The sequence below is a fragment of the Rhea americana genome, unplaced genomic scaffold (assembly GCF_003343005.1).
Source record: "Rhea americana isolate MKP2758 unplaced genomic scaffold, rheAme1 scaffold_234, whole genome shotgun sequence".
Lineage (NCBI taxonomy): Eukaryota > Metazoa > Chordata > Aves > Rheiformes > Rheidae > Rhea > Rhea americana.
This window is the reverse complement of record NW_028186351.1, coordinates 167,155-192,328: the sequence shown is the minus strand read 5'-3', so window position 1 is coordinate 192,328 and position 25,174 is coordinate 167,155. Positions and strand designations below refer to the sequence as shown.

Genomic DNA, 25,174 nt, shown 5'->3' with positions numbered 1-25,174 from the left:
TTTTTTTTTTTTTAAGTGCTTATATAACCTTGGGGATTCTATTAATAAAAATAATGGTTTTGAACTCTGGGAACAACCGTCTCCAGCAATGAGCAATTAAACGCTGCCAGTTCTGCGAGCAGGCAGCGCTCGGGCTTCGGGAGATAAGGGGAGAGGTGCCGGGGCCGGAGCAGAGGCGGAGGGCCGGGGGGCGGCAGCGGGTTCCCGCAGCGCTTCGGGGGCGGCAGGAGAGGCCGCAGGGGATTCCCTGGTTGCACGAAGGGTTTCTGAGCGGGCGTCCCCGAGGCTGGTGAGGCCGAAGGCTCAGGCAGCCCTTGGGGGGATTTGGGAGGGGGGGGGGTTAGCTGTCCTCTGCCTGACCCTCCTCATCCTCTGCATCCTTTCCTAGCCCGCACAGGCAGACGGCCAGGGCCGGGGGCGGGGGGAATCCTGCTGCCCGGAGGGGGAAATGAGGTTGTTTCAGCTCAGCCTGCGGAGTCTGGAGCACGTGTGCCAGCACATGGTCCGGGTCGGGAGGCCAGGGAACGGGCAGCGTCCGCAGCATCCACCCGCTGCATCTGCTGCATCCACCCACTGCATCTGCTGCATCCACCCACTGCATCTGCTGCATCCACCCGCTGCACCCGCAGCACCCACCCGCAGCATCCGCAGCACCTGCTGCATCCGCAGCACCCACTGCATCTGCAGCACCCGTTGCATCCACCCACAGCACCCATTGCATCCACCCACTGCACCCGCAGCATCCACAGCACCTGCTGCACCCGCTTCCCTTGTGCCACGGTGTTTTTTAATAACCCCTGTTTCCCAAAGCAGCGCTCTTGACCTCATGGAAAACCACGGATTCCCGCAGAGCGTGGGACCGAGGGCCAGGCCCGGCGGGAGCCCGGTGCCCGGCGGTGCCCGGCACCGGAGGCGCGAGCGGGGCTCGTGCCCCACGCTATTCGAGGCGATCGCTTCGGAAAGCAGCTGGCCGGCCGTGCCAGCTCTGCGGGGGGAGCGGAGGGGGCTTAGGGGAAGCTAAACGGGATAGGCATGGAATTAGGTTTAAAGAGGCACCGCCAGCACAGCATTTAAAGGGTTTAATATAACATTGAGGTTGAATCTAAGATGGTAATTAAGGAAAGCTGGGAMCATTATCTAAATAAGGGTATTTGGAGTGGAAAGAAATACAGCCTTTAGGAAGTGTTAGATTGCCCGGTTGTTTCCCTTAGTAGCAAAATGTTTTGCAAAACAAAGCACAAAAGTTGGGTTTTTAACTCGAGGGCGGCCGCTGCACTGGGCAGCTGCTGCGGCGGCACTGGGCGCGGGGCAGGATCGTCGCCCTCCTCCAAGGGAGCGTTTGCCCCCGACCCCAGGGTCCGGGATTCTTGGGTTTTTTGAGGTCAGGGTGTTTTTTTTCTTTTTTTCTTTTTTTTTTAATCTCCCTCATACAAGTTGTCTCAGCTTGACAGCCCTGTGCCAGGAACACGCTGTCATCCTGAAACTCATATCTTTAATTCCTTCCCTGTGATGCTAATAACACCTTAAGATGATTAAGACTGGAGGGGAAAGGAAAAAAAAAAAAAACACCCTTGGTATCGCGTTTTCCTCCCGTTGGCGATGCTGTTTGCTGGCTCTCGGCGCTTCGTTCGTCTCGGGGAGCGAAATTAGGCTGGTCCCGGGCTCCCTGCCTTGCCGCCCGGTCTCGCCGGCCCCGAGCGGTGCRACCTCCGGCCCCGCTGCCGCCCTCGCAGGGATGTTCTGCTTCAACGGTGGTTTCCAGTCCGCGACGTGGTGGTGGTGGTTGGGGGGGAGCTTGCTGGCGACGGCCTCCGGTGCGGCGGGCAGCTGCGTTGTCTTGGTGGGCGTGATGGTCACCGTCGCCCTGAGGACCTCCCGGACCTGCTAGTGATGCCTCTTCTTCGCCTCTCTCTCCTCCCCCTTCTCCCTCCTCCCCGTCCCGCAGGAAGAGCCGGTGAAGCGGAGGTGATGACTGCCGAGAGCACCGAAGCCAACGGCCCCATGAGAAGCCAGGACGCCGCGGGCAACAAGCCGCCGGCTCCGGCCGCCCCGTCGCGGCGCCGCGGGCGCCGGCGGAGACGCAAAGCGCCGCCGGAGGTGGCTGTGAAAGGGCAGCTCCGCATGCGCTCGCCGTCCGGGGTCTTCGTCATGGTGGGCATCTCCGTTGTCTTGGTGGGCATGACGATCGCTGTGGTGGGCTACTGGCCTCACCGGGCCGGGGCCCGGGCTGGCTCGGGGAACGTCAGCAGCTCAGGGGACGTGAGGAAGGAGGTGGCTCACGCTCGCCAGTTCCCCCACAGCGAGAAGCTCAAGCTCATCGGCCCCGTCATCATGGGCATCGGGCTCTTCATCTTCATCTGCGCCAACACCATGCTCTATGAGAACAGGGACATGGAGACCCGTCTGCTGATGCAGAAGGGCCTCTATGCCATGACCACGGGCCTCCCCGAGGAGGCCGGCGCTGAGGACAAGTACTGCCAGAGGAGGGCCAGCCAGCCCACGCTGAGGGCCAGCGCTGAGTGCGTGGAGGGCTGCTACGAGGTGGACCTCACCTCCAGTGTCTTCCAGTCTTGCCCCAGCCCCAGGAACAAGTGGGCTGACTGCTACGGACCCAACCGGCTCCAGACCACAGCCCAGCTCCTCCACCACAAAGCTGTGTCCCCCTCCGTTTCCCTCCTCAGTGTCCACTCRGGCTCTGGCAACTCCACGGAGGGAAACCTCAACCTTTCCTTCAGTCCTGGAGCCGAATCCCTCATTTCTTCTGCTGTCAACGCCCTGGCGCTTCCTGTGATCAAGCTGAACAACTGTCTGCTGGAGACCGCAGCTGTGTCCACAGGGGCTGTCGAGAASGCAGAGGGGAGCCCTGCCGAGCCCGTCGAGGAAATGCGGAGACCTTCTTGGGCTCTTCTCACCCACCACAGTGGCATCTCCCCAAGAGGACAGGACCACCTGGGCAACCATGTTGTCATCAACGTGGACGGTGGCTGCCCAGTTCCCCCTGCTGCAGAACCACCCCTGCCCTCTGAGTGCGCCGAGAAGGAGCCCAGCTCGGACTTGCAGCTCCACACCCCAGGACACTCCAAGTCCCTGGACCTGGGCAGGCCTGGGGTGCTGCTGGTGACTCCCATCAAAGACCGCAAAAACCGGAGCTGGCCTCGGCTCGACCACCTCAGCCTGGTAGGTTACGCCAAACTGGAAAGCACAGGCGAGTCCTCCGATCAGCTGCTGGACCAAACGGAGCAGCAGAGCAGGGATGAGGCCAGGCCCAGCTCATGGGAGGTGGGGACTGAGCAGGGCTCACAGGTCTGACTCCAGCAAAGCACCAATGCTCTTCTCCTCCCACCCTGCCTCTCCCAGCCCTATTGGCCTCTTCACCATGTCCCTTTAGGAGTTCCTGGGCATGGGTTTTGGCTTGCTCTTCATTAAAGTGGACATTGCAATGCTGGAGGGAGGTCCCTTTGCCAGTGAACAAGGCCTTGACCTGCTGCTCCTTGGGCAAGACTCCATGCAAGGCGGGGGGCATCTCCCCAGAGGCAGCTGTTCCCCGTTCCTCGACCAGGTTCTCAGTGGATGCCCTTGGCCTTGCCTTACAAGCCCTTCTCCCAATGTCTTTTGTAGAGGAAGCCTCRCTTGAACCTGAACCCAAGCTGAGATGAGGACACAAGGCAAGGGATGCCCTAGCAGCCCCCCCCCCCCCCAACAGCACTTTATTTCAGCGGGGCGAGGGTGGGTGGCAGAGAGTTTGGGGTGGGCCTGCTCACCGAGCCCACCAGGAAATTTGCTTGACSAGCGCACGTAAGCCTGATGGGGCTATTAAACGTTATCTCAATGCCACGAGGTACCGACTCGACTCATAGTCTTGCCTTAGGGGTACTTGGGGTTGGTTCTGCAAAGAGCAGCTTGTTTCCATGCATGTTGCCACCAGAACAATCATTGTTCTGGTGGACAATTTGCTGCTGTGGTGGGAGCCCAGGAACAGGGTCAGTGGGAGACCAGTGGGATCTGCTTGCTGTGGTCAGGCATGGTCCCCAAGCCCCATCTAACACAAGGACGCCAGCACAATGCTTGCGTTGGCTTGCTGGAGTGTCACCCAGTGACTGCCAGCTCTGAATTTAGCCTGGAAGCACATGGAAATGTGTGTGTTGAAGATGGMTGGGGAGAGTTTTTCCTGGAGAAAAGCCATGATTTAATTGTGACCAATTTCCAACCCTCAGAAACAATCTCGCCTCTCTCTGAAGTGTCTATATTGGCATAAACCCAGGTACAAACCTGTCTTACCGCTAGTTTGCAAAGCCACAGTGCCAGGAAAAGTCTCTCTTGCATGGGCAGCAGTAGAGAAAGCAAGAGGGTCAGCATGAATGGCATTTCTGAAAAGCCAGACTTTTTTTTTTTTTTTTTTTTTTTGAGAGCACAGTTTGGGGTGCGAGTGTTTTCCATAGGGCAAGTGACACTGGCCATCTTCTAGGGCCTGTTCCCCAAGAAAGGACAGCGATTGGTGCTGCCTGGGATGGCGAAGTTTRGCAGGACACATCATTTGGTCTTAAAGCCTCCTTCCAGGCTCAGATTGGGACGATAACTTAGAGGTTTCAGCTCTTTCCGGAGAAAGCTGGAGCTGCTTGTGGATGGTGGATGTTGCTAGGGCAATTGAGCTCCGGGTCGCCGGGCACTGAGCCACGTGCTGCTGCCCACTGCTGTGGTCACCAGGTGGATGCAATGTTCAGCCAGYGGTGGTGCAGCGGGTCTCCCAGCACCCCAGGAGATGGGGTGAAGCCCTACAGCTGGCCCTGAAGGCCACCCCCAGTTCACTTCCRTTCCCTTTCCCCTGTGTCAGCTAAATTTCGGTGCCATGGGCAGCTTCCATGGGTGACRCCGTGGCCTGGCCAGAGTCTCCAGCTGGCCTTTCCTCCCGGGGTAGAGCACCTTTGGGGGTCAGTATCTTGTTGCTGGGATGAAGGATGCAGGTAGGTGGAGGAAGGGTGCAATGGGGAAGTATAAGCAGTGTGTGTGTGTGTGGGGAGGGGGAACTGCGCATTGGTGGGTGCTGGTTTTGCCCATGCCCGATTGGGTGCCCTCTCATTAGCTGGCTCCTTTGGCCATGGAGCTGGAGATGCTCAGGACAAAGGTTGTGCTTGCAGATGCCTGTGCTGAGATTGGCACATACCAGTCTCTCCAAGTCTTCGACGTTGGGGGGGGGGTGATCCCTGGAGCTAAAATAGCACCGTATCAAAACCCTCCTTTACGTTAGCTAGTTAAAAATGTCACAGCCAGCCTAAATAACCAGCATTCCTGCTGCACAAGGGTGTCCCAGGTCCAYGTGTGCACACTGTCCCTGCCACCACTGCTGCTGCCCGCCTGCTTTAGCCTCTCTCCATCTCCTGTCTGGCACCTCTGCTCTTGGGAAAAGCAACTCGGAGAGAGAGAGCGAGACATGCCCACGGATGTCTCGCTCTGTAGTAGGAAAATGCGAAGAAAATGAAGTGTAGAGAAGTTCTCGCTGGTGGGTGCAGGTGTCAGGCACTCCCCAGGCAGGGAGGTGGCAGGCGCAGCTCCCGGGCTTGGATTTGCCTTTTGCAAACRCAGGGAGCGTTTTCAAGCTTCACATGGGAGTTTGGGTTTCAGAGGATGGTGCCGAGAGCTGGAGCCTGTGAGCTTGGAAAGAAACCAAGAGCAAAGCAGTGGAGTGGAGCTGCACGGGGGATCCCACGTCTCTGCAGGGACGATGGGGCTCATCCTACCGGCAGAGGCAGGAGGATTACTGTGGCCAGGAACCCACCGGAGCTGAAGGGACTTGGGTTTCATTCCTGCTCTTCTCCACAGCATCCTTCAAGCTTAGGAGGAACAACGTGGCCACTGCTGGTTTGTGAGGGCCAGTGTCCCCATGGGCAYCACGGAGAAGCCCGGAGCGGGACATATCTCTTGGTATCCTCCAGCAAGGTGCCTGGGAGAAGCTGGTCCCTTGGGATGCTCAGGGAGGATATGTGTCCCAAGGTGCTTTGGAGAGCGTGAGGCGCTCRGACATTATGGCAATGAGCATCACGGACTGATTCATTCCCATGGCCAAGATGAGGGAGGCCCCAGGCCACCGGCGGTGCCTGGCTGACGTTCATACCCACCGCGCTGGCTGGGGAGGAGGTGTTGGAGATGCAGCATGCTCCAGGAGTGAGCTGGTCTCCAGAAACAGCTCCAGGCCAAGCAGCCAAGAGAGAGGGGAAGCGTCTGCTGCCTGTTTTCAAACGAGAAGTTTTGTTCTGGCCGGTTCTTTCTGAATCTTTTTGCAGTTATTTCCCTGCTTTGATTTACCCCGGAGGAAGGAGGCAGGAGGACCAGGCTCGTGGCTGTGCAACGTGCAGCAGAGGGAGACACTGTGCCTTGCCCAAGTCCTCGCTGTCGTGTAACGGCCGCGTCACCAAAGCCCCTCTTAGTCCTGCCTCGGGCACTCTGTCCACCGCTTCGCTCCTCTGCACACCAGCGACCACCAGCTCAGCCCCGGCCCCGCTGACATGTCCCTGTGATGACCCCGGTTGGGTGAAGCAACCCAGAACCTGGGTCACCGCGCAGGGTGGCACCCATCGGTGCCGGCGCTGGCCCCCACCAGCCTCGGTCTCCCTGGGYGAAGAGCATCTCGCCACCATGGGGAGGCCCGCGGGAGGCCTTCGCGGGGACATGACAGCGCGGGGACATCTCCGACCCCATCCCGGCGTGCTCCTCAAGAAGCTCACATGCCGAATGTGATGCAGCAGGGCAACGTTGCAATAACTGAACCACTAAATTTACCTTCTGAGCGACCGAAYGCGCTGGCTCCTTGCGGGCCGGATGCTTCCCTTCTGCAGAGCTTCCTCCCATCGAGCCTGCGAGAGTTTCGCTGGAGTCRCGACGGCAGAGTTTGACCGGGTCGTTCTCCGCACGTTCTCCCCCCTGTGAAAGCAAAGCTGGTCCYGCACCRCCYGCRGTGCAGACGCTGCCCCGGCCCCGGYGCTGCAGGCCSATTTCCCTGCGTTTCTGCTTTTTCCCTTCCAAAGCCTGTCGTGGAGCAGCACCAGGGTTGCATGGGCCATCTCTGCTGAGAACAGCTCCGCCGCTTCCCGTCTCTCCTTGCACCCCGGGCTGAAGCAAGCGCCGACTCCCGGACCTTGGAAACCTCCGGGACAACAGCCTTCTCCAGCCCAAAACATCCCTGCAGAACATTTTGGCTTTGAAAGTGCATTTTCCATCAAAAAAAAAATACATGTTAAAAAAAAACCCTCTTCCCAGTGGCTCTGAGGCAGCCGCAGGCCGCCGGCACGGGGCTGCGCCGCGCGAGGGGCGGTTCGGGGAGGCCGCGGCGGCGTTGGAGCGCTCTGTGCCGATTTGAGCCAAGGTAGCGTTTTCCACAACATGTTCTCTTCCCTTTGACAACTTAGCATGTTCCATTTCGTTTTGCATTTTTTTTTTTTTTTTGCATTCGAATTTCTATCTTGTCTTCCACACGGGGACAGTATCTGCTGCRCGCTCCACTGCCCAGGGCAGACAGAGCCAGAGTCTCCGGCAGGACGGGAGCCTTTGCCGCAGAACAGCAGCTCAGCCCGGGGGCCAAACCTGCCTCTTCCCTGTAAGATTCTCCCCCCAACACCTTTTTTTCCCTTKTTTTCTTTGGGGATGGGAGAAGCTCCGCGCTGCTCCCTGCCCGCCGTCACCGCGAAATCCTGCCCCGGTGCTCGGCGAGGCGGGAGCAGTGCAGAGCAGTAACCGAATAAAATGCGTTATTTTAATTAAGCTCGTGGTATCTCGCCCATTTTTGCCAACGTCCGCGCGTGCCGCGCATCGGTGCCTGCTGCCACCCAGCGCGGAAGGGGTCGAACTGTGGCTCCAGCATCTCCCCGGGGGCGGGTTAAGGAATTGGGGGGTCTTGGGGGTTCCCACCTCGAAAACATTGGAAAAGGGCGGCAGGATGCGTGCGCAGGGGGGTTTTTCCGAGTGTTTCTCCAGGAAAAAGGTGGATAAAGAGATGCCGCGGTGCGACCCCCGCGGAGGGGCGGCCCGACTATTCGCGGGCGGCTCCTGCTGTCGCTTGCAGTACGTCAGGATTTAATATGTGGCCCGGCTCGAAAGCGAAGGCAGGAAAGGCTCGCGAGACGGGGCGACGGTTTTGTTTGAAAATTTATTGGAAAAAATGCAATACAAGAAGCAATACTGAACACTTAACAGCTGCCTAAATGCTACAGCAACTTTCCCTTTGATTTACTATGAAAGTCCAAAATATCAGCTCCCGCCACTTTAACTAATCAGTCTATAAAGATTTGCCTTTCTTTTTTTTAAAAAGTCCCTATTTTTATAAAGAATGTAAACAGCTAGCCTAGACAATTCACAATTGCCTTAAAAAATTTTACAAAGCTCCTTCATATTCTCAACTAAAAAAATTTTTTTTTTTCTTTTTTAACAAGGTTAATCTCTAAGCTCGGGGACTCTACCACCTCTTAGGGTAATTGTACAATTAGGAAATCAGCAAACCACAGTGTATTAAACCCAGAAATCAGTCAGTCCTTCGCTAACGCAGCTGTGCCGTTCGGAGACGGCAGTTTGGCAACCGGCGCCGCCGATCCGGTCGAAGGGACGAGAGCAGGTCACGGGCTCCTTGCCTTCCTCTCTATAAAAACATTCATATATAAATAGCTTCCATATAATGTGTATTATACAAGCGAGACAGTCTCTAGGTGAATTTGCGGACTGGGAAGAGCCGGGAACGTTCACAGAAACAGACCTTACGGAGCCGCTCCGTCTCCAGGAGCAGGTACCGCGCTAGGAGCCGMGTCTGGCAGAGCCCCGCGGCGCCGGGGGAGGACGCCGGAAGCTCCTTACGGTTTTCGGGGGGCCGGTGCCGCCGCGCAGAGCTCCCCGTCCCTTCTTCCCGGGCTGCCGCCGTGGTTTTTTCCGGCTCCGCCGGAGAGGCTCCGGACGCCCCGCGGGCTCGGGCAGGGGCGTCGCGGGAAGCCGCAGGACGGCGAGGGGTCGCGCCGGGGAGCGCGCGCGGGCTCCGAGGCGTTTGAAAGAAAAGCAAGAACTTAAAATGTAACCGAGGGGAAAGGTGTGAGCGAACAGCCTGGACRCAGCCGCCCCAAATCCAGCCCAAATAAAATAAAATGGAATAAATACCTATACAAACGTATTAAGGTTACTTTGCTCCGTGGGCCCTCAAGAAGGGGAGGGCTCCCGCGGCCCGTCCGGAAAGGAACCACCTCGCAGGCCAACAGCTTTTCGAGCCCTACGCGAAGTTCACGCGCCCGTCGCTCGGGATTCGGGGCGCCTTCGGACGCACTCAGCCCCCGGGACGCCCAACGGCACCCAGGGGACCGCGCTGCGGCCTGGCGCCGCGCTCCCGGCACCTCGCGGCCGCCAAGCGCCCTCCAGCGCTACGGAGAAACTTAAATTACCACTTTTTTTTTTTTTTCTGGTAAAGCTAAGAAAATCCTCTCAACAACCACCCCTTTCTGGAGGAGTTACCTGCTGCGGGGCGAGAGCGCGAGGAAGGACTAAGCGGCGGAAAGCAGGACGCCCGGAGGCGGGAGGGACGCGGCCGGGCGGCCGCCCAGCGCGACGGCCGGCTAAGGCAACGTTACCCGACGAGGGCAAAGACGGCGAGCGGCGCCCCCGACCCGCTCACGGATCTGCCAAAGGAAGGAAAGGGCTGTTCGGACGTAAACGGGAAGACTTAACCTCTACGCTAAGGCCCCGGAGCGGCCTCGATTCGAGAGGCGGCACGAGCCCCGGTGGAGGCCAAAGGCTGTTTTCGGCGAAACAGCAAGTCACCGCAGCCCGAGCTACACCCCGCGGCCTCTGCAACGCGCGGTTCGAATCTCAAACCGCGGAAAACTCCTCCCGTTGCCGCTCGCAAGTGTCCGGGCAGACGGGCGCCGGAGCCGCAAGGCGGCCGGGCGAAACGGGGCGGCCGCGCGGTCCCCCCCGCCCAGCCGAAGGCGCCGCTCGAAGGAAGCTCCCGAAGCGATCGCACGAGGCGGCCGTGAGTCGTGCAACCGCAGCGACGCCGGTGTCTGCAAGCACGCGTCGCGCGCCCCTTTAAAACGGCGTCTTTCCGCGGTCCGTAAGCCGAGCCGGACGCCGCAGCCGCTCCAGCCCCGGCGGCCACATTTTGGGGGCCCCAAAAACGAGCGCGGGAGCCTCGCTACGGCGAGCAAAACCCGCCACCTCCCGCGGGRCCCCGTCCAGCCTCCCCAAACAGAGCCGACGGGCCGAGAAGGATCGTCTGAAGGGTTTTAAACTAAATCGGAGTCGGATACACCTTCGTCCTGACACGGGTAAGGTGCTCAGCTTTAAACAGCACTGGGAGGAGGAGGGGGARAAAAAAAGTGACTTAAAAAGCCTTATTTAAAAATCAAGAACACAAATAAGTGGAAAAACTATGACATTGAAAAAAATCGGTTACTGTGAATGCTGCATAAGCCTACCTTAATAGCATTCAGAGTCAACACACCTTAAACACACACTTCTAAGGGCGTTTTAATTTAATGGCATCTAGAAAACACAAACAGGTAGGTAGCGTTCGGCAGAGCTACGCAGGAGAAAGGCGAGGGGCCTATCGCAGCTCTCTCAAAGCTCTACAATTCACAGTATCAGGTGCTCGAAGCAACTTCCAGCWTTCCTTAAACCTAGCCAACTATTAAGATGTGGGTACACGCTTACACCACCCAAACCTACTGTGTTCAAACAGCGCCGATCCGAAACCCACAACGGCRAAGAGATTCAGACTAAAGGCAGAAGCTGTGCTCTGCACGCCCGGGTATCGCGGTGAGAGTCACCGACTTCCTAAAAAGCAATCTGAAAGGCTGCACAAACTGAAGTCTGACCTTTTTAAAACTGTCTCTTCTGGCAGAAGGACCCAGYGGTAGCTTTTTGTGTACAAAGTCTGCTCTCAGAGTATGCACTCATGTGGCTTATCTCCATTAYGCCCGACAAGGCCGAGGGGGAAACGCTTTTTAAAAAGAAAAATAAAAAACAAAAAAAAACCCCAACCCTTGAGCCCTGCGAGTTGTGGTTGGGCTTGTAGCCGAAGAGGCTATTGCGTGAGAGGGAATGCAAAATTGAAAACCTGTAAAAAATGTTCAGTACAGTTAGAAATATGGCATATTGTTTGTCACAATATATATATAAAAAAACAAACAAAAAAACCCTATATTCAATAAGATCCACTGGATACTGGAAAATCCCAAGTAAAATGTCAAAGCGCAACTCCTACTAGATGATATGAATGTTCAGTTTCTGAGTGTAAGTCCGGTAAATCTGAGGTCTCTGTGCTCCAGGTAGTTTCTTTGTAGTTTTGCTGGGTTTCTTTTCCCCCGTGCTCTGTCTGGAAGGAACACTTCCTAGAGAGAGCAAAATACGTCAAGTTATAAATACTGACTTTCAAYGAGAGAGAGAGGAACCTGCCTCCCTTAGCCTCGAAGTCATCTGAGAACGGAGAAGACGAGCTATCGTCGATGGCACGTTTGACCTGGGGCGCCGAGCTACAGCCAGGCATCGGTCACAAATAATATCCGACCCTTTTCCCGAAAGAGCTGCAAGTCTTCAAACCCTTACGACAACTGTCATGTTGAATTAGATGTGGAAGCCCCTTTAATTAGCAGAGTTTGAAGCTTTAAACCACACATTGGCTTTTTCTCCTGGCCAGTATCTGTTAAATAACCTTGCCTGCACCGCGAGGCCAGTCACCCRCCCCGGTGGGAAGTCGGAGCTCGTCACCCCTGCGTCAGCTCCCTACTTACGCAGCCTGGCTACTCGTCGGCAATCTCCGTCTCCTGGTGCACGACCACTTTGGTCACCGACATGTCCGGGTGCTGTTCTTTCGCTGCCTTTATGGCTTGTGCTAGAACCTGAAAGAGAGCACGTTTCAGAGGCGCGCTGCAGCCTGTGCGCCAGCAAGGAGCTCCGCGGCACCAAGAGACGACTTTTGTCTTGAGGGAGAGAAAAAGCAGAGTGAATAGGCTACAGCTGCTCACTTGGGAAGGAAACCCAGCTTTCTGCCTAAGCAGGAAGGCTGCAAATGCAAATACAAGAGTAAAAGGCAAGGCAGGAAGAAATTCTGCACATTAGACCAGCGGCAAATTTATAGGCTCTGAAGACTCTTGGTCCCAGTGGGAACATGAAGCAAAGTGGGAACTGCTGGACCAAACGATTTGATGATTTTGGATCCACGCACAAAGACAGTGGGTGAATTAAAGCCTGGTTGTGAGGCTCAAGCAGGGGAAATGTGCAATCTGGCTGCCTTTGGGGAKCCCTAGGCACGCAGCGGGCCAAGTGTAACTGTGGCACGTGCTGGGTCCCGGGGAGCCAGCGACCTTCAGTGGCACTGGATCATTTCTGAAAGGAAAGCCAGGTCTCTGAGAATACATCACATTGCTCAACTGGCCCCTGCTACAAGATGGATGGCAGAAATTTAGCTATATAGCATACGCAAACCCTGTTTATTGTTCCAGCAAGTGCGGCAAGCACAYTTCAAACATGTTCTCAGACATTTTCCATCAGATTTAATAAACTAGTTCTTCTCTTACAAATAAACTCCAGGCCCATGATACTTGCGACTAAAATTAAATCCGAAGTGTGATTCGCCGATGACAAAACCATCACTTTAACACACGAGCTAGAGGCCAGGGAGGCTGACTCACCAGAAAGGCTTTCATATAAGGACCGAGACACTTACTGCAGGCCTGTCCTTTCCAGTGGTAAACACTGGTGGTGATGAGTGCTAGGAAATGATTTCTGGCACTGTATTGCAGCAACACTGTTTCAAAATTAACTGCAGGTCATCCCAACGTCAAGAAATACTTTTCTCTCATATTTTTGCAGATTAAAAAAAAAATGGATTTGTCCAAACCAATTCTGGAATCCAAACTTTGTTGCTAGTACCAGTATCAGAAGAGAATTAAACTATTCTGGCCCAGCTATACATCTGCATACCTTGAAAAAGGAATTTATTACTGAAATCCATTAGGAACATACAGATTGAAAAGTTAGAGAAAATTAATAAGATGTAACCAATGTAGCCACCCCGTCCTTTGGAAGCCCTGCCACTTCTTTTAGATACAAACCTAAAATGAGGCTGACTACCATCTGCAGACGAAATATTGTAAGTGAATAAAAATCACATCTTCCATAAAAGCACAAAGTTTTATTTCTAGCCCAACAAAATTTCCCTGTTTTCTGATTAAATCTTTGGAGAGGCAGGCTGTCTAGTTCGTTGTGCCAGCTCTGAGGTGCTCTTTTGGACAGTACCCAAACCCCTACCTGGTCGTGGTCTACATCTGCATCTCCTGTGATGACAATCCTCTTTTCAATCCGTGTCTCTGAAATGCCACCTTTTACAGTCTAGTACAAAGAGAAAACTATTGTTAGTCTAAAGGAAAAGGAATTAAAGCGCATTGGGGCTGCCTGTTCAAAGACAGCATCCAAAAGTAGAGTTACCAAATATCGCTGTCATATCCAAATATCAKAGTAGTGGAGGAGAACTGCCACTGATTGTAAAGGAAAATACTCAATGATCTTTTTGTAAAGCACAGCCAGTGAAGAGCTTCACAACTCACAGCGCATTTCCTTCCTGCTGCCCCACAGGACAGTCAGTGACAAYGTCCACTCTCTGCACTTACTACCTAAGCCAGAATCTTAATTCAACATGGGCAAATCCAGATCCTTCACACTTTGTTTCCATCATCAGTCACATTCCTTTGAAGGAACCAGAWTTTAGGTTTTCTTCTATCGCTCAACTCGACCTTAAACCTCCCTCACACCAGCTCAAATGCAGGGGGAAGTAATTTCGAGAGCACCCATAACCATGTCTGCTAGCTACTGCACCTTGACAGGCATCAACTAGAGAATGAAAGGACTGTATTATAATCCCAAACTAAATTACACTTTTCTTCTGGTTCACACACAGCTTTGCATTTCTCTTCTGTGTATTGCACTAGAGTTCAAAAAAAAAACAAACAAAAAAAAACACCCCACAAAGCCCTGCAAGAACCAATTAAATTAAGCAACTAAAAACAGGCCCTAGACTCTGAGCTAGACCAAGATAAACCTGCAGTGATGTGGATTTCCAGGGGGCACCATGCTATCGCATACATTCAGAATACGAGGGGGCACCATACATTCAGAATAGCCAAGAAATTAGGAGGCCAAGAAAGGCTAAGCAGCAGAAGGGAAAATACTCCACTGCCAAGTCTTCAGCCCCCGCAGCAATTCCACATCAGGCCCATTGCAGAGCACCAACACAACTTTGTGATTTTGTGAGGTTTCCCGTTACCTTGGTGATCTGCGTGGTGGTGGTGCTGCTTGTGGTTTCGGAAGTGATGGTCTGAGCAGTCAGCAGGATGCCGGGCTCTAGGTCTCCGTTGCCGCCATCCGTCTGTGGGAGACACAAAACACGGCCATCAACCTCCATATGCAGCATGGACAGGAACAGGGGTTGTTGATCAACAGAGCATGATGCAATCTGAGTTCCTTGATGTTTCTTGATGTAATTCCAAGCAAARTTTCATTTAGAAAGTCCTTTTTATCTTTCCTTGTACAGCACTTGCCTTAAACTCCTCTGCATCAAGGGAAGTCAAGGTATCTCCTGAACTAGAAACAGGTTTTTAAAGTCAGTTACTTGGTTCATATCCTGCACAATTCAGCCTTTCAAGGTCTGCCTAAAAACCTAAAACAAGTCGTCTTTGCCAATTTAGTCTGTCTTTGCTGTCCGTGAGTCTCCTTACTACAAATGAAGACGATGCAAGGGATGATACCCCRGACAAAGGCCTCGGACTGGGACCAGCATCGCAGCAACGCTGTATCTGGAATTACTGCGAGGTGGGACCAGTCTCCACAGCAGTTTTATGGCACATCATATCCGAGTGCGCACACAGACGACTTCACCCAGTCCGAGAGAATCACTTCTAGCTGTCATTTCTCTTGAAAAGAGAAAGATGAACACTCTCCTGTTCATCTGCACTGAGCAAGAGGGTAGCACGCACTCGTCCCYGGCGCATGCTCTACCCTCAGACATCAGAGAAGATGCTAAGCAGCCACTGGTGGCAGATATATCCCTGGGTACGTCAGGGCTGTTGGGAAGCGTAAATAGTTATCAGTGTCACGCTTTTTTTCCACATTACAGCTGGGAAGCTTTTGAACACATTAGGAGTGCTATTTTCCAACTTGCTTGCTGAAGACAGATGCTTCTTCAGGCTYCCCAAGAGAGATGGATCTTCCCAAGGCGCCAGCTGCTGATGTTCAGTGCAAGGCACGCAATACACAGCAGACTTGAAATGAAATTCTGCMTTTCCAGCCCTGTTTTATTCCTCAACACAGCTGGCTGTCAGGATCAGAGCGACAGTATTACYCTCTACTCAGAAGGGGTATTACTGTCCCATATTTCTTGAGTTTTCAAACTCACTAACAGAAAAACTTCTCAAGAGCCATAAACAGGAAGGAGAATTGAGGAAAAACAAAATAACGCATCTTTTGCAGAAAAAACACCAAGCCAGGTTAACTCCATGTGGTCTAATCTACATCCCAAAGCCACCAGTGGCTGCACATAAATTCTGYCTGCAAACACGTCTCGAAAAGGTAGTTGTTCTTTGGGGATATTAAGAGCACTGCTATTCTAAGAATATCACGTGCACTGGATAGATTGTCCACAATACTTGTCAGCTTTTGTGCTGCGACTCGGAGGGTTTGAGAAGGGCAGATGGCACTCTTGTCCCGTTCTGAAGATTTAGAAAGCAAACACTTGTGTTTGGAGGAGTTCAATTAAGCCCCTTGAAAATTCATCGTAACACACCTTACCTGTGCAGCTTCATAGGTGATGGTCTTAGTTTCCGTGTGAACGATGGGAACTTCTTTCGTTGGGATTTCACTTTTCACAGCATTGGACACGTCCGAGATGGTGACTGTCTGTGTCTTCACCAGAGGTGGCTATGAAACAGGTTTAAAAAAAATCTCAGTAAACACCCAATTAGCACCGGCACATAACAACTGTGATGCTGGCAAATGATCTGACACTGATCTGATAAAAGCACCAAGGGAAGCAAGGTCAGCCTGGAAATCTTTGGTTTTAGGCCTCTGGTACGACACGCTTTCCAGAGGTCAAAGATCAGGCACGAGGATTAAGGAAAGACAGAAAAATCCTCTTGGTCTTTCCAAATGCCACAACCAACAAARGCGTCCAGGGCTTAAACGCTGTGCCAGAACACCATGAAAAAACCGTCTCCGCTGATCGTTAACTCTCTGACTACTAGAAGCTCGTTGAGAGCTGCCAATAGAAGATGATCCGTATTTACTGGTACGTCAGGATTAACAGAGTCTGGATAAATAGAGTTAATCACAGCTGAGAGAAGCTTTTTCCCGACTACAAGTGGAACACTCCATCCCCACTTAAAAAACCCTCATCAAATCCTAAGTGTTTAACTTTTATTAAATCAATGTCAGACAAAACAGAAACATTACGTCTTGAAAGAGAAACAGGGAGGGAAGAAAAATCGGTTGTTCCACCACCTGATAATCATCCAGAAGAAGACGGAGTTAGTTCAGACCCGCAAGGTTCTCCCAGATTGCTCGATTTCCGCTCACCTCCCCAAACCTGGCAGATGCCACCGTGAGTGTTAGCAGGGTGAGTGGACGTCTAAACGCACGTAAGCAATTAATATTCAAAAACACTGAAGCAGGCAAAAAACCATCTCCCGCGGCGGGGAGCAGAAGGGGCCGTGAGAGCCCGCGTGGCCGATGTCAAAGCACGCTCGACAGCGCTCCAGAATTTACCCCGCGGCCGAGCGCGGGACGGCGGCGGCCTCGAGGCCCGGCGCCGCGAGCGCGTGCCGCCGGAGCCCGACCGTTCCCCTTTCGGGCGCTGCGCCGCAGAGCGAAACGCAGACCGCGCTTCGCCGAGGCGCCCCTCRGACCGAACGCCCGAGGAGATCGAGGGGGGGCCGGCGTGCGCCGACCGCAGGAGATGAACCGGCTAATTAGCTCCACAAACGAGTTCAGGCCGAGTAAGGGTAGCTCCTCGTTAGGGGGTTGGGGCATCTGCTTGCTGCAGTGTTTGGGGTCCGCTCCAAAGCCAAACCGGGGCAGCGCGGGCGTTCTGGCTCACTACCTGGAAGCAGCGAATGACCGCTGGAAGCCCGTTATTAACCTTCGAGCCGTGACACCCTCCATTTAGCTTTCTAAATGGTTCTCGAGCCAATGCGTCGTCGCCAGCCTCCGCCACCTCCTCGCTCGCCCGGGGCCGCGGCGCAGGCGCTGCGGGCGTTACCGGCGGCTCCGGCTCAGAGCGCTCCGAGTCGGCCGCCTGCTTCTGCGCAGCTGCGCAACCCCCCTTGTCCCATCTCGGGTCCTCCGCGCTCTCGGGGAGGCTGGAAGCAGCCGCCTCCTCCTCGCTGCTTACGGAGGACGCGCCAAAGTCACGACTTGGAGCAGGCTCTGAGGCAGGTGACATTTGGGTCTCACTAAAAGCTACTGACTGCTTTGGGCCCTCCCATTCAAAGGCAGAGTTAACATTTTTCCTCTCTGGCACTGCAGCCACATCCTCTTTGGAGAGAAAGTCACTCATATTCTAAAAAGAAACGAATACACAAAAAGGCCAGAGAGAGAGAAAGAGAGAGAGAGAGAGTTAGGAAGAACAGAAGGTCATGAAGCATAAAGACAAAACATTGGTCTCTTAGAATATATCACATTGCCAGCAATTCATGCAACAGCGRGGGATTTGAACATTTTAAAGCTTGAAAACCTTTGTGCTATGCAATGTATCCCGTGGTTTTGCTAAAGCAGCCTTYGTGATAGATCAGTAATTCTCATTCTGAAGGTTTAAGGAAGTAATAATGCAATGATTCTCGCCACTTAAATGAAGAACTGCCACTTAACACTTTTTGCCCAGTTTGGGAACTCAGCAATAATTTCAGCGTAGCAAGCGGGGACTTGTGTGCACATCCAGAATCCCGTGTGCAACCAAACCCGCCAACTGCGCCAAAACCAAACAGCAATTCTGCTTTCAACTCCTTCAAGTATTTTACTCGCTGCTTTAATTTGTACATAGAGGCTAAGAGAATAAGCCCAGAATTGCTGTGCACTACGAATCCAGAGAGCCCACGTCCTAGCACCTGGGCACGCGCATCTCCAAGACCCTTGCTGCTTCTTGCAGTCTCCAGGAAAGCTAACTGCAGACGTGTCTCCAAAAGGTCATAACAGCATTGGTAAAATTATTGCGAGAATATGCACAAGTCAGTATCAAAATCAACTGATCCAGTTACCATGAGGCTCTTGAACTGAAAGAGGCCATCAAATATGACACGGTCTGGTCACCTGAAAGAGTTTGTACTTTCTTCTCGATGAACCAGCTCAATTAATTTGCACAACTTAAGTACAAAACTTTTCAGCTGAGGAATAATGAAATGTAGCTTCAACCTGGACAGCCCCATGTTCACGCTAACGTGTGCTGACCACGTCACCRCTGAGCATGCAGCTTCCCGCTCCATAACCGTGCTGGACCATTTATTCCAAACTACCGCGATATTGTAACATACGTTATTGCAAGAGCACAGAAACCCTCACAGTGGCTAAACCTCCTGGAGACCCAACAGAGCYGGTGTTTGCGATGGCCTGCTGCTGAGAAGACATGTGATAAAGCCACCCAGCCTTCGAGAAGAAAGCGAACGTGTCTACGGTACCCAGGATGCTTGAGAAGACCATGACAAGCCGGAGGGTTTAACTAAGGCTGCTGCTAGTCTGCCCTCCGTCGAGCTCGTCAGAAAGTTCTCAGCTAGGTCGTCTCACTTCTCGGGGAGGAAAGGAACAGCGACAGAAGAGAAGAGTTAAGACACGAACAAGGCAGAAAGTTTCAGCATAAAAAATTCAGCTGTTTGCCCAAATGCCCAGCAAGTGATGGATACTTGACACACACAGTTAGTCCTGGAGAGGCGTGAGTTATGTTTTAGTCGGGAGCTGGGAACTATGGCTCCAATCCCATCCTGTCCTCGAAATGCTGTTTYTCCTCGTATCGACGTGCAAAGCTGCCACTAAGGAATGGCAGAATAAGCAGTTTCTGGCATCTGCAATTTTAGACATATCAAAGTCTCCACCTCATGTAGTGGTAGGTAACAAGGTGGAGAAACCCCTCCGTACGCCCCATGCTGCAATGACTGTTTCTTCTCAAACCACAGCCTCCGCGTTGACTTCTGGTAACTTTGTATAAAAGCAGYGGTGTACCTGCACGTCCCAAATCACAAACAGCAATTAAATTTTCCTAAGTGTGAGGCAAACTCCTCCTTGTCAGCTGTTGTTTTAATTTTGATGGTGGTATTAAGGCAAACAGAAACTGCTGCATCCGTTTCCACTGACGAGATTCTCTGGACAACCAGAGAAATGTAACTTGGACTTAAAGCCTGAGGTTTTGGGGGGCCTGCGGGGTATCCGGTATAAAGCACTTTGTGCAGACCAGAAGTTTTCACCCTAACTGACCTCAGCTAATGGCACAGTTCAAAATAATTTTGGAGAACTGTCACCGCTTCATGCAGACACAAATACARGCTCACTTTAGTATCATTTCAGGAAATGACTCACGTTCCTCCCAGGTCTTGTTCAATTCCCGACTTTGGTATGTTACAGAGAGGTTACCTGCAAAATTTCTGTTCTTCAATTCTTTGGATGTTGTTTCAGGAAAACGCATGTAACATGAGTGACGTGGCAGCGATTAGCCCTGTGATCAGGTCAGACCATGACATATGGAAACGTTATTTCTGAGTGCAAACCGCTTCCATATGTGCTTCTGCAGAAAGCATATGTACACAGCACCCTCGTTTTGCATAATGTAAGATACTACACCTTAGTATTTCCCAAAACAGAGTACGTACTGAGGTTATCAGCTTTCAGTGCCCATGCCTTAATCAGGCTTTAAAACCTAGGTTTATATGCTGTCGATATACTGATCTCTCCTTAATTATATATATGTCAAAGCTTGCAAATTAATCACGGGATTTGGGAAAGAAGCAGGGTATCTTCTGCACTTTAATGGAAAGTGCTTTAGAAGCAGGATTTCCTTACGTACCAGCTGTGGCATTACTCTGCCCAAGAGGGAGAATGAAATCCACAGATAAAACAAAGCAGATTAAGCAGCTACACCAATGGAGACCTATTTAAGAGACACACATTTGTATACAGTAAAAATAACTTCCTGGCTGCCTCTCGCATACAGAAAAATAATTTTGCATTTTGGAAGCACCTTGCATGCTGAAAGCATAAAGGAACAGAAAAGCGTAAATAAAGTCTATGCGGTGCATATACTGGTTCTCAACAGAGCAAAGTGTGGCAATACACAAGCAAACTATGAAGACAGAAYGAAATCCTGATAAGATCAACTGACCAGAAGCACTTTGCATCTTGCCTTCCTATTCCACCTTTAAGAAGTCAGACTAATTATACACTATTGCTTTCTCTGTATAATTATCTATTTATGCACTTTTTTTTTAATACAGCAGTGTTTGTTCTTGTATTTAAAAACACAATCAGCATCTAGGCTAGAAGAGATCATCTTTTATATAAAAAATATTTAGGAATTTGAATGTCTGTTACAGATTCTGATCTTATCAAGATTTTCTTTTTTCTTTTAATTTGAAAATGCAAAAGCATTCCTATTCCGGGCCCTCAGATGCTGCAGAGTCCCAAACTCTCCTTGAGAGCTGAGACAGCTGGGAGGATCGGGGCTGCGAACCGCACAAACTACTCGYTGCCCGCCAAACAAACCCAAACCAGCCTAAATCAGACGCGAAGCAGGCTCCTYGCGTAAGCCGTACGCAGTGGAAGGAGGATGCAGTGCCCCGACAGAAACAAATCGAACCAAAGGCRAACGCGCGCGTTACCCTACTAGATGCCCGCTGCCGCACGCCTACGGTGACTGCAAATACAGCGGAATTTAAGAGCTGCAGTGTTAGAAGTGACACACAGAGCAAGACTTCCAACAGGGGATAAATTAATAACAGGACTGTGTACCTGAAACTAGATAGTGATTTGTTTCTTTTTAAGTGTTTTTGTATAAAAATACGTTTGCTTTTTCTGATTTTTTTTTTATATGAAAAAAAAAAAACAACCAATAAAATTGAATTCCAGCTAGTTAGTACTTCCAGGCACCTTCTTACGCAGCACAGCATTGCCGCAGTGACACTGGCACGTGTTATTAGGTTATCCCCAAACGAGCGTGCACAGAAGCTAACAAGCTCGGTGCGACCGTCTGCAGACGCACAAGGAGWCGATGTTGGTTTTGCAGCAAACCACACTCACCGGAAAGAGCTCCCCAGATGAACGCTCCCACCTCACAGCTGTCAAAGCACTCGAGCAGAAAATATTACAAAGCACAAAACAAGATATCCACATTTGACAATAGCTGCTACACCTTGYAAAGCTTTTTCGGCTTAAAAGTAGAAGGTAGAAAGTTCAGAACTCGCTCAACAAAAATAAATGGTATTTCAAAACTGGCGGCCTTTGCATTTTTGGACAAATTTTGTAATTGCCATTGATGAGGATCACACCATACTGGCCACACTGGCCAGTCCAGTCATCTCCGCGCCAAAGCCGGGCTCAGCCGGGACAGCCGCAGCCACGTGGGCTTTGCAGCTGGATTCGCTCGATGCTGGACAGCAGCRAAGGGGCCAAATGATTTAGAGAAAACAAATAATCTCCCAGAGAGCTGGGATAAAACTAATTGGAATTAATTTTAGGAAGGACTCCTTACACAACCTCTAGCCTTGGACACAACTTCAGGCAGCATCAACCAGCGGAAACCAGAGCAGAACCTTGCACTGTTAGCAAGGAGGAAAACGGTGGTTAATTAAGAAGGTGGGTTTTTCCACTTATGAAAATAGAAAGGAGCATGTTCATCCTCAAAATAATACAAGGCRGGAAGCAGGGGAAAGGCTCTCAAAGTTGCATTTTGCCGTTATGTGGCACATCACGTCTGCAGAACAATTTTCACTCGAAGACGGGCACGTTAAGCCCTTAACACCTTTGCAGCTGCTGGCAGAGGGGCAGCCCCGGAGCCGGGAGGGAGAGCACAGCGTAACATGTAACCTGTAACGCTCCTGCTCGCAGCGGAGATTTTCTGCCAACTACTTATCCCGATGCTCAGTCTCAGAAGTGAGCAGGGAGAACATGTTAAATTAAGTACCTGGCAGAGCGCTGTGCCTTTCRGTCCCTCTGTGTGCGAGGCCAGGCTTAGAACAAGCTGGATTTAACCTCAAATGGAATTATTTTGAGAGCAGGTACTGCCTCCAAGGGCAAGACTTGCACGCCTCCTCTCCACAAGAGCATGAAACCCGCACCAAAGCACTGAGCTCTCCACGGAGCAACGGCTCAACGACCCATGCGCTGCGTCCAGCCGTACGGAGCAGCTGATAACGACTTTGGGGTCTGATGGCACCTAGTTTCACAAAGCAATAGCGAATGTTAGTCCGAGGAAGTCGTAACGCAGGTCACATACGCCTGTTTTTCTGTTGTTGGTGTTGTTGTTAATAAGCAGTAGAAGAATGATCTGATTTGCAGTAACATTTATTAATGATAAATGTACATATTTACAAAGAAGAATCTGAGAAAAAATACAAAACCAAAAAAGTGTTCCAAAGAGAGAATTTTAGGTAAAAAAAGAAAAAAAAAAAGAAAATATTCTTTAGTCCAACGAGACCGCGTACCACTGCCAGACGACCACCAACACAGAGCGGCACAAGCCCACGCCACTAAGAACGCCTTTACCCAAAGCCCGCTAGTCCTTCCCTCCAGCTTTATAAACCAAGAAAAATGCAGACAGGGGCACTAGGGAAAACGCTGTCGCCTGGTTCTCCCATGCCGCTGGCACTAGGAAGAACAGAGTAAAAGAGCTCCTAACCGAATCAGTAACCAATCCTTGAACTTTTCTGGAAAACATCCTACCTTAGTCTATGTATCAGAACATGGTCTACTCGCGACCGTGCCTCCAAAGGCAGGGAAAAAGACTTGCCGGCAAACCAACAGGGTAATTCTCAAAGCGAAAGACTGCTAACCTCGGCGTAAACCCAAAGACGCTTTCGCTGTAACCGTCCCCAGGAGCGAACTGCAAGGCAGCGGAAGGAGGCTGAAGAAAAACCGGTCCTAGGCTTAGCTCTGTCCTGACTTACCGCTCCTCTCGAGAGCCCTGAGCTCGTCTTAACCCACCGGGCAAAGAAAGAGCGACGCGAGATGCAGGCAATTCCAGCCGTCTACCCCAATTTACCCCTTCGCTTTAATGCAAAAAGAAAAAATGTTTCTTTTCTTTTTTTTTCTTTTTTTGCGCTAATACGCATCTTTTGAGTGTCACCAACTATCATCACAGACAGAACCTAACACCCGACGCAGCCTCGGAGCTGGGGCCGAGTTTCAAGTAATCAGTCGGGCTCAGGCRTAGCTGTTGCTTCGAAACGCTCACACCCACCTTTTCCGAAGGCACGAAAGCCCGAGAAACTACTCCGCGTGTGACGCGGAACTGAGAAAAGCGCGCGTCAGGAGGGGAAGATTCAGGAGGGGAAGCGCAGCGCCAGCCGCCAGCTTCACGAGGCAGAGAGCTGGGGAGCCGAGCCTGGAAGAGGCTCCTTTTCCCAAGCCCTAGCCGAGGCCACACGCGAGCACCGCAGGGAGCCTCGCCGCAGCAGAGATCAGCTTGCAGAACACTGCAGAAGTCTATTTAACATCAAAACTGTGGGCAGTTTTCAAGCAACTAAATCACCAGCAAGCCAGAGTCCCTGAAATATCATTTTCTGTAGCGTTGAACCATCAGGGTTTCTCACCTCGGCTGAGGTTATACACTGCAGACATTCCCAGCTTCCCTTTGGAAGCGATAATTCAGTTCTCCGATGCTTTCTGTCAGTGCAACAGGCTGGAATTACCCTGACCAGGTGTAAAAAAGTGTTTTATCCTACCCCAGCCATGAGCTAGCAGTGATGCTAGGGTGGTTTGTCTGAACTTTGCAGCATGTTTGTTCCCGAGGGGAAAAAAGCAGCAAAGTTTAATGAAAAAAAAGCTTTATGAAGGCCCTGAGACCTCTGCCCTTAAACTAAGCTACAGCTTGTTAACTCTAATTTTGCATGCGTACAACGCTAGTCATCCTTGTACTTGCTTTCCGTTCTGTATCTTGAGTAGATGTTGAGCGAAAGCAGTGAAATTGGGAAGCAACCAACCCAGCAAAAAGCACGTACGAGACACAAAATGCCTCCGAAAGGAGACCCTACTCTGACCACCTCGGGGCAAGAAAAAAGACGGAGGAGAGAGAGGCAAAGAGGCTGGAGCACAGCAGAGGGACCGCATCGCCGCTGGCTCCCACCGCGGCTTTGACCGGACGAATTTTCCCTTCCCGATAAGCTACAACCTTTCTCCATCTGGATCAGAAAAGATCCCATCYACCTGCGTGAACATGGATAAATTCATCTCTAAACTGCCCTAGAAATAGAAAGCACTTCTTCAGTTTCTTTATACTCTTCAGTGYGAATTGGTATAATAATCCCTAAAATGTTCCTGAGCATTCTCAGAATGTAAAATTCAGAAGGTTTTTTTTGCTGATGATAACCAGCCTTATTTCAAGATTTAAATAAATAAAAAATAATTTAAAAAAAGAGAGAGAGAGACTGTTTTAATTAAGATAAAGAGTTGAACTGAACTGACCAGCAGAGTGCATCTCTCACCACTCTGGGATGAGATATCCTGAGCACGACGTTCCAAAATTGCGCTTGGCAAAGATTTTAAACTTCGGGAGACAGAGCTACAGAAACCATGGCTTTGCAAAGGYCACTCTTATGGCTTCAAAATATTCGTCACGCCTTCAGAAAGTTATCACGTAAAAACCCGCACTGCRTCCGCTGCAGCGAGCCTCCGAAAGCAGCATCGCGGCAGCTAASCAGAGCAATGGCTTTTGAAAGGAAGCAGGAGCTGCGTGTTCAAGGAAAAGCAGCTCTTCTCCAAGAAACACGGACAGGAATCGGACGGACAGAGAGCCCAAACGGTCCCCGCTTTCATCACACCTGCTCCGACTCTGCTCAGCTCCAAGCGGCGACCCGAGGCCAGAAGCGGCCCCGCGCTCCGCAGCGCCCGGCACCGCCACGTCCGTCCCCAGCTCCCCACTTTCTCAAGACAAAAAAAAAAAAACCTTCCCGCGTTTCGGGCTGAGCCCTCY

General features: G+C 51.7%; 2 protein-coding genes across 24 annotated transcripts in view; one reads left to right on the top strand and one right to left on the bottom strand.

Annotated features, from left to right (window-relative positions):
- TMEM200B (transmembrane protein 200B) overlaps nucleotides 1-7,752 on the top strand; it is a 25,954-nt gene extending 18,202 nt beyond the window's left edge. The window contains exons 1-2 of one of the 2 annotated variants that reach the window (XR_014895988.1): nucleotides 1,860-7,357; nucleotides 7,476-7,752. Coding sequence is in view for 1 of the 2 variants with exons in the window: in XM_085306211.1 (XP_085162337.1) it covers nucleotides 1,969-3,309 (1,341 nt within the window). In the remaining variant the exon portion in view is untranslated. Of the gene's footprint in view, nucleotides 1-1,859 lie in introns of those variants that run through there. The other variant, XM_085306211.1, reaches the window with a different exon arrangement.
- A 366-nt stretch (nucleotides 7,753-8,118) lies between these two features.
- EPB41 (erythrocyte membrane protein band 4.1) overlaps nucleotides 8,119-25,174 on the bottom strand; it is an 87,424-nt gene continuing 70,368 nt past the window's right edge. For 14 of the 22 annotated variants that reach the window (XM_085306206.1, XM_085306185.1, XM_085306188.1 and 11 more), the window contains 6 exons: nucleotides 17,111-17,569; nucleotides 15,805-15,933; nucleotides 14,285-14,386; nucleotides 13,273-13,353; nucleotides 11,754-11,861; nucleotides 8,119-11,354 (listed from right to left, as the gene is read on the bottom strand). In XM_085306206.1, coding sequence (XP_085162332.1) covers nucleotides 11,763-11,861; nucleotides 13,273-13,353; nucleotides 14,285-14,386; nucleotides 15,805-15,933; nucleotides 17,111-17,569 — 870 coding nt within the window. In that variant the 3' untranslated portion in view covers nucleotides 8,119-11,354; nucleotides 11,754-11,762. Of the gene's footprint in view, nucleotides 11,355-11,749; nucleotides 11,862-13,272; nucleotides 13,354-14,284; nucleotides 14,387-15,804; nucleotides 15,934-17,110; nucleotides 17,570-25,174 lie in introns of all 22 variants that reach the window. The other 8 variants (XM_085306203.1, XM_085306204.1, XM_085306205.1 and 5 more) reach the window with 4 other exon arrangements.